The 9,459-nt window shown below is 31.2% G+C and overlaps 1 protein-coding gene across 2 annotated transcripts; it reads left to right on the forward strand.

Annotated features, from left to right (window-relative positions):
* Nucleotides 1-982: 982 nt before the first annotated feature.
* LOC148301872 (uncharacterized protein C15orf61-like) lies at nt 983-4,945 on the forward strand. Of its 2 annotated transcripts, none has more exons than XM_088272563.1 (4): nt 983-1,082; nt 1,310-1,461; nt 2,586-2,769; nt 4,119-4,945. In XM_088272563.1, exons 2-4 carry the CDS (start codon nt 1,318-1,320, stop codon nt 4,244-4,246), a joined length of 456 nt encoding a protein of 151 aa, XP_088128689.1. In that variant the 5' UTR covers nt 983-1,082; nt 1,310-1,317; the 3' UTR covers nt 4,247-4,945. The 2 variants fall into 2 exon arrangements, with proteins under 2 accessions (XP_088128689.1, XP_088128690.1); XM_088272564.1 differs by having other exon boundaries at nt 1,036-1,099.
* The last annotated feature ends 4,514 nt before the right edge of the window (nt 4,946-9,459 follow it).

A 9,459-nucleotide genomic window follows, 5' to 3' on the forward strand; every position in this document is an offset into this window, starting at 1 on the left:
AAGTCACGAGAGAGTGGAAAATTCCTCGCTCAATTTTTTAACTTGAGACTTTCATGTGTTCAAGAGATATTTTTGTTTGTTTTCAGGTACTATATTTTGAATTACCTAAATAAATCGTTTACTTTTGAATTACGTTTCGATGTATCAAAACACTATATTTAGCAAAATATACCACATACTTCTCTTCAGGAGGTTCACGTATTTACCTGGTAGCTTTCATAAGTGTGAGTATGCTACTACCAGTGCCCTTGACATTGTTTATATTCACCTGTTCTGTTATTGTTTTTATTCCCTTGTATTTCCTCTCCTTTCAAGTACTTATGCCTTTTATACTGAGCTTCTGCACTAACGCTTTATCTATTTCATTAAATATATTCTACTCCTAGATTTTTAAAAAAAGCATGTAGCGCAGGATTATTTATTTACCTAGCCTTCATATAATTAACGATTAAGTTTATACTGTATCACTCGGATACGATGCGGCCAAAAGAAAATTGTAAAGTTATAAAAGTTTTGACTAAAACGTTATTATATTTTTTATCAAAACGATTATTTATATTTTTATCAAACGATTAGCGTGCGATCATATTGTATAATTATAAAAGAAGGTGAAAAAGGCCTTCGCCTGATGCTGTAGAGTTAAATCATGTCTATTAACGCTACTGAGAAGAAAAATTATGTTTGTCGATATTTTTATCTATCGCCATTTTAATCCTTAACTCTTTTAGTTATAAAATTTAAATTTATGATTGTCATTCTGTTTAAATTATTCATAAAATTTAAATAGAATGACACTCTTTCATATGAGAGGATTAAAATCTAAAACTTATTATGTTTATTAATTTAAGGTTTTGATTACACTATTCTCAGTATATAAAGTTCAGCTCTAAACTATCATTTCGATTGTTTTGAAAATTTACACCTGCTTTATTAATCCTCATAAAAATAATTTCACAATCTTTTATGAACATCTTTTCTCACTGGTACCTGCATCGAACATGAAACGAACTGTCAAAAACTTAAATTTAGCGGCGAATTGACAGCTGTTTAATTGTGCATAGTGAACAGTTTTTATTTTTAAGGTATTGATAGTTTCCAAGTAAAATTATTAAGCATTTATAAGTGTGCCTAGGTGGTCATTCGCTCGATTTTTAATATTATTTGGTTTTATTTTCTGCTGAATACGCCATAACCTTAAAAATATGACATAACTAATACGATAAATAAATTTGTATTTATATGTTGTTATAAATTTTGTACTAATTTATGTAAACTTGTTAATGCTACACAAAACTTGTATTTCTTTCAGATAATGAAATGCTTTATAAATTACCTACCAAATTATTCAAATATAACCAAAGGATTTCTTTTAGAGGATATAGGAAAGCGTCATCATCAGAAGTACTAACAGCATACTTACAGCAATGTAATGAACCTCCTTGGACGTCCTACTTCATCAAAGTAATAAAATTATCAAATTATTTCTCATATATTAGTCAAAAAACTATCATCTACGACAAGAACACGCATAGAATGTGTCATTTTGTGATCCCGTGAATAGTGTCGCGGACTCTTGAGTTGGAGTTTCTCGGTTCGATCCCACTTTACCTTATATTATAATACTTTATGTTTTATAATAAGGTAGAGTGGGTTGTACTTTATATTATATCACTCTACCTTTTATTATAATACTTTAATTTTTTTTACTTACATAAATTGAATACATTTATTAAGAGAACAATTATAAACATATTTAAAATATTTTTGCAGAGACCCACCAAGCCTTGTGTGTCTTGTCGGTGGAGTTCTTTTTATATACATTTTTAATTATTTTTTATCCATTTTAGCCTAACATACACACTAAAAAGAGAGAGAAAGTTAAGAATATAAACTTTTTTACAATTTTCAAAAAATTAAGTGTTGATCTTTTATCCATTACTTTATTTCACCTTTATTCCATATTTTATTTTAACCTCTAAGTAATTATATTAATTATATTACGGAAAAATACAAAAATTCTGAGCCCGTATCTATATTTTATATTTATATTCTTATTTTTATAGTCAGGTTGTCATAAATATATATCACCGGGAGGGGAAGGTTAAGAAGGCCTTGTAAAAAATTCACACTAAAACTAACTAACTAATCAACTAACCATCACGCCGCTTAAGGGTAGGCAGAGAGAATAGAACGCCACACCACTCTGTCTTTGCAAACATTCTTCGCCTCTTCCACCTTCATGCATCTCCTCATACATACCCGCCAATTGTTACAACTCCTAACCTGACCACTTTCAAGTATTTGGCATACCTGATCGTGCCATGTTTTTCTCGGTCTTCCTCTGCTCCTTTTTCCAATTACATTCACCTCATAAATTTGTTTTATCGTTCTTTCCTCACTCATTCGTTCGACATGTCCAAACCATCTCGACACACAAAGCAGTAAGGGAATAATTCAACTATGTAGCTCAAAGTAGATACTCTCAAATTTATGCCCTTCTTTTGATATTGTGTGTCAATCCAATAAAAAAAGAGCTGACAACTACTATTCTACTGTATGTCTACATGTTATCTTTATTTTTACAGTATAGCAGTATTACTGATGACCAGTTTGGCTTGGCAAATTTCAACTGGAGGGTTGGAACATCTAACTATCAAATCCTCAGAACGGGCTGTTACCCTTATATCAAATATCACTGTTCTAAAAAGGAATATACTGACTTGACGCTTTCTAATAATCTCATGAGGGTTATCAAAGTAGTCAATTTAGGTAAAGTTTTCTTGTCTTACCTCATCTACTTATGAACCCTGTGTATCATTATTATCAACCTTCTCCACCTATGAACTGTAAAGGTAGTTTACAGAACATGACCTCCTGGATTCAAAATAAATATAAGGCAGGGGCGTGTATTACATATAGGCAGCAAAGCAGTACCTATCCTAACTTGCCCGTGTGCCATATAAAATCGCAATCAGTACCTACCCTACCTTATTAAGTAGTACCTAGCTTACCTTACTACCTACCTCTACTGCCTACCCTAGTAAGTAGTATCTAGCTTACCTTCCGCCTAGGTTCGCCTAGGTAATGTAATGGCCAGCAAGCTCGGCTAACGTACAGGAGGTCCTTGGTTCGATTCCCAAGGGGATCAAAATAAATATTAGTGATTTTTCAGTCTAATATTTATTTACATAATATGACCCTGGACAGGTACCCGAAGCGGAAGGCTGATCACCTTTCATTCGTGTATTTGATGATCAAGACAATACTGCTTCTATATGTATACGATGCAGTGTCCTATGCGCCATTGGATGCGGATAGTGGTTAGAAGATGATTAGCACGCTTATATTTATGGAATACTGTGGTGCTTGTGTATTTGATGCCTTGCAATACCAATAGGAGAGACTACATCAACAAGCATCTTATGTATCTTGCAATACTTACTTTCTCCTCTTAGCTTTCCCATTTTCCATTATAATAAGAAGTTTTCATGTCACACTAAATTAAACCTTAATTATTTTATTTGAGTAAAATGTGTGACTTAATGCACTTATTTAAAAGCAATTATTTATCCAATTTTGATTTTTTTAAACAATTTTTAAGGAAGGTGCTTATTATTATTGTTTATTGCATTAAATATTTTTTAATTTTTCTCTTAGATTGTTTTGCTTATCTTTGCTCTATTTGTTTACCGCTCATTTTTATTTTAAAAGGCTTCTGGGTGTACATATACATAGTAATAAACAAATGAGTTGAGTTCTATACAAACAACATAAATTAAATCAGACTAACACCACCGCTTGCGCCATCTATACATTTTTTCATAAAGCTCATAATGTTGGGTCATTAATATGTTTTGTATATTATTCACTAGATGGCAATAAAAACATGAAGGATGTTTACTACTCAGAAATTAGCTATTCATTTACTCATTTTATATTTTATTTTTGTTTTCAACCATTATCTGCTCACTAATTTTTAACAGCTGCAAAGGTACAAACCTTGATATTATCAGTTGTCTGTTTTTGGGTTTGGAAAATATTACAATGTGCATTTATTCCATATTATCATCAATATCGTTGGGTTATTTTTTTACAAATTCGTCTTTTTATGCTTTTAGGAATTCCTTGCCTCCTTTATGGGTTAGCTGCCACGCAATTGATTAAACATGAAGAAACAGTCGCCACACTTTGTGGTCCAGTGACAATATATTTCCTAATCCCAGAAGAAAAAGGTTCCAAATACTGAACAGTGAGTGATAATATATGGAGCAAAACTATAAAGAATATAACTCACATCTGATTTTGCATCACTAATGCAAAAAATGAGTTGAAATAAATCATTCATAGCCATGATGAATTTCTAATAGTGATAATTGAGTTTCCTGATAATGGAGTGTAAAGGTTTAATCACCTTTCCTCATATAATTCGCATTGATAACTTACAATGGCTTATGCACCATCGGATACACAAAAAGATGAATGAAAAAATAATTTTGTTCAAGGTCACTTATGTATATTACAATAGGTACTATCCTGTACAATAGGTAATGTACATTGTCAGAGTTATAACTATGAAGAAGTTTATTCTAACCAACCAAAAAATATACTAAAAATAGGATCCAGGATTCAGTAGGGAGTTTAAGATGAGAGAGAGTAATTTAATCAAGATACTCTAAATATACAACTGCTAAGAACTGAGGCAATATGGATGTTCGATAATGGGTAGATAGAGATCATATTGATTATCTTCACTTAGTAAACGAAGGAATATAGTATATCAGATTTATGTTTTTTGTATAAAGTTATAAACAGTATAACTGAGAGCCCCTATCTTCTTGAGCAGATACCTCTTCATTGTCCAATTAGATTCACTACACAAAGTCATCTTTTTTATAATTCAGCACCATCAAATAACTATTAGAAAAATTCTTTTATTTATCGAAATTGTGGGAAATTCAATGAATATTGTACCCACCTTGACATGTTTTACTCCAATCTTTCTAACATTAAAGCAAAATTATTCGAAATTTTATAAACCTAAAAGGGTAATTCTATTCCCAGTCCTCTCCTTTTCTTCTTTTCCTATCACTGTCATCTCCTTTTCTCTTTATCCCATCCTTATCTCATATCTCTTCTTGTATATAGATTTTTTCCCTCTAATTTTTCCTATGCATAAATGTGAAAAATTGTAATTAGTATTCATGATTTTTTTTGTATTCTGATTTCTCATGTATTGAAACTGTTGTTTTTCCTTGTAACAAAATAAAAAATAAAATAAAAAAATAATTATGTATACAATTATCACTTTTACTAGCCAATGAGTTGTGAAAGCCCAGGCTTCTATATTGCCTTTGTGAAAATAGGTGCTTCGCAACTTTCAAGACATTTAATGTATATATTGCCTTAAGGGCTTAAAACAATAAAATAAAAAATATTATAAATTTTCTAAAAAATATGGTTAATATGTTTCCGTCGCGTCATATTTGCCTTGTGTTATATGTAAAATGAATTTGTTTGTAAATATATTAATATTGTTATACAATTGAAAAAAAAAGTGTTTATTAAAAAATTTAAGATACCTAAAGAAGTGTTCATTATTTTACATGTATAAATATACATATTCATATGTGTGTGTACACATCGCTCACTCCTTTCAAGAACGTCATAAATCAAAAAACTTGATTTTTCAGGAGAACGTTTTTAAAGTTCAAACTTTAAAGCTAAATTGTTCGAAATCTTATAAACCTAAAAAGGTAATTCTATTCCCTGTCCTTTCCTTTTCTTCTTTTCCTATCACTGCCATCTCCTTTTCTCTTTATCCTTGTCTCATGTTCTTCCTTTATATAGACCTCTATTATGCATAGTTGTGAAGAACTATAATTGGTACTCATGATTTTATTTTTTGTATTCTGATGTATCATATATTGTAACTGTTGTTCTTCCTTCCAAAAAAATAAAAAAATAACATAAAATAAAAAAATAAAATACAATGTATTAAAAATAAATATCAAGCCACTTATTTAACTTTTTACTGTGCAACAGATCTTTTTAGGTAAAACCTGAATATTTTTTCTCCATTTGAAAAATATTTAGCATATTTAAGAAAATAATTACACAATACCTTTTCTTCAAAATGCAAAAATAACACTTTCTGCCCTGTAGCGGGTAAATATTAAGTCAAAAATATGCCGCTTTTGCTGGGATATAGTACATTTTCTGGGCATTACGAAAACATGCACAACTCAAAATTGACGATTTTTGATTTATGACGTTCTTGAAAGGAGTGAGCGACATATCTACATATAAAGGTAGGTGAAAAACCAATGTGTATTTTTTAATTGGTAAATTCCTCTTGATGGTTGATTTATTACATTTTTGTGAAGTGGTATTCATAAGTTAAGGCACTCGCAAATGTTTGACAATTGGAAGTAAATTGATTAACGAGTATGAATTGCATATCAGGACTACAAAGGACATTATCAAGGGAATCATTATTCTCAATATGAGTGAGTCAAAGAACTATGTCACCATACTGAAGTTTATTTTCTTATGCAAATTTATGACCACAGTTTGGATGGGTTCAAATTTTTTTATTTATGAAAAGAAATTTGAAGGAGTCAATTGATATGAAATCTTAACTTAAAATGATTAAGGAAACACTTGTTTTTATACCACTTGAGTTTATCAATGACTCCTAGTTTCGGAAGCTAAACTTCCATCGTCAGGAATAATAAATAAAATATAAAATAAAAATCTGTTCTATAAATAAGGAGAGGGGTAAGTTAGGGGGAGGGGGTAAGTCAAGGGGCACAGTTTGAAAACAAAGGAAAAATGGAAACCTAAGATGAAGAATTTTGAAACAATAAATTATTTAACTAATTATTATTACAATTTAGGTTTTCTTGGATTTCTAAATTTTCTAAATAATTTATAATTTAGCCTTTATGTGGTACAAGGTATATACAAGGTTAAAATTTTAATTTATGAGAGTGGAATGAGTGATTTATATTTATTATGTGATTTGCAAATTCCGAAAAATAATTACTAACAAGACCGCTACGATGTTCTTAAATTCCAATCTTCAAATTTCTCACAAAACAAAACAAGTGTTTCCTTAATCATTTTAACATGTCTTACCACAAAGTAAATGCCGAAACAATAAATAAAAATCTTAACTTCATTATTTTGTGCATACTACATAATATCTACTGTATTTTTATGATAATGTTGGACACATTAGGGAGATGAGATGTACTAAAATAAGACTCCATTGTTTTATGAGAATGGAAATGAATGGTGAATGTTTATCAAGTAAAATGTAATTTTCTTCTTATTCTTAAGCTCTCTGCCCTCCACAGCTGAATATAGGCCTCTTCCGTATCGTTCAGTTTTTGTCCCCAAAGCCAGTCATAGGATTAAAAATTTTCAAGAACCGGTTCACCCTTTAGGTACCCCCCCCCACCCTATAAAAAAACGGTTTTTACATTTATTCATTTATTTCTTTTTTATTCTGCACATAAACAGAACATTCACAAAACCACTGAGAATGTGCTGATTATAATAGTAGGTACAGAACTAAAAGTCAATTCAAAGTAATGTAACCACGTTGTAGAACATAATTCATAATATATATATATATTTAAATATATATATATACCGTAAAGTGGGTATACATTGCACCAAAATACTGCATTTTTTCAAAAAATTGTCTATTCAGATCAGGTTTTTTACTTTTTCTGAGGTTTCAACTATTGCAATGTAATAACACATATACCTGTAACATGTCTGATACGTAATTAAATTTTTATCTATTTTGCCTGTATTTTTTTTTATATTTATATTTTGGTGCAAAGTATTCCGGGGTAAAGTACAACTTTGCACCATGATATTTTCTCTACACTTTTCGTACTAGAATCCAAATTTATGCAAAGTAAAGGCTATCCTACAAGTTTTGTTGCACCTTATGAAGGGTTTTGGCTCACAGTTCACTAAATGCAGATTATAATATTGTATTATTATGGAAAAATAAGACACTTGAAAGAATTTTTTTTTTTAAATATTGAAAAATCTAACAAAAATGTTTTTTTTTCAATACTGAAGGTTTAAAATTTTATAAAATAAAAGGTGGATATTAAAACATATCGTACTATATAGGTAAAAGGAATTAAAATTAAATTAGGTCTAAATATGGTCAAGTTCCGGGACGGTAAAGAAACCTCTTTTGGATTGCATTTTCGGTTCTTTTATGGAACCCCCTACATCCTTCCAAGAATATTGAAGAAAGTCATCCTTCATGGGCCACTTCCACGATTTGAGACTCTCCTGCATGGATTTAACAGCTCTGTCATTCTTTATTTCCAAAATCTGTCCCGGAAAATTTTCTCCTTTATAATGAAATACGACATATTCTCCCACCTTCTTTTTTACTGGTCCTAATGAAACGGAAGAACAAATACGATAACTGGTTTCAGTCATCGTTTTTGTTCTTCTCCCTCTTCCTCAAAGCTTCCGTGTGAACTATAATCAGTTAATGCTAGATATGCTGGAAGTTTCGATGCGGAAGGTGGGATCATTGATGTAGTTGGTTCAGGTAGCATTTGTGTCTCGTCAACGTTCATTTCGACATTTGGATCGTGAGCAATGCTCTTACCTGGTTCTATCGGTATCGTTTTCCTGCGTTTTAAGACTGAATTCTTTGGGTTGAATCTGTTTTCTTCCAAAAACTGTTGAAAACTCTGGCGCACGTCATCGTCATACGCTTTTAATGGCAACCGATTAAGCAACTGACTAGTTTTAGCAACAGCCAAGGTTTTATGTCTTTGCAAAAATGATCTTATCCATTCAGATCCTGGTACGTTGTTCTTTAATATTCGTACTCTTCTGCCAAATCTATCCAAATAGGCTATTAGAATGTAGCGAATGTTAAAAACACTCACTGGGAAACCGTACTCACTCATGTCTACTATGCAGTTTACGAAGGATTGCTCTTCGCCCTTGTCACATATCGGAGGTTTTCCCACAGGTTTTGTGTGCTGACCTTTGAGCTTATAGTTAATCGTCCTTCTGGGGATTTAAAAATTTCTTCAGCCTTTCTTTGACTGATTGTACCATTTCGAATGGCCTCCAAACACTGCTCCACTCTCTTCGGTGTAAAATCGCAGTATCGTCTGGCATAAGGCCGCTGTTTGTGTGTTCTTGACATTTTTGAAAAAAATATACCATCAGGAATTAAGTAAGTACACAAAACCTATAGATATTTAGCAAACATGTCAAGTTGTATTAGCCGTTTTAAGACTTTTCATCAAATTAATTAACTATGGCCTTTTGTGGATACTTTGCACTTGGTGCAATGTTACCCCAAATGTGGTCAATACAAGTCAGTTCTTAAAAAAGTATTATTTTTACATAAACTTTACAACGTAACTAAAAAATACAGCATTTGAGAAAAGCAGGGCCTAT

This window comes from Brachycentrus maculatus, unplaced genomic scaffold, assembly GCF_059751285.1.
Source record: "Brachycentrus maculatus isolate JH-2025_06_01 unplaced genomic scaffold, ASM5975128v1 h1tg000509l, whole genome shotgun sequence".
In the NCBI taxonomy this organism is placed as follows: domain Eukaryota; kingdom Metazoa; phylum Arthropoda; class Insecta; order Trichoptera; family Brachycentridae; genus Brachycentrus; species Brachycentrus maculatus.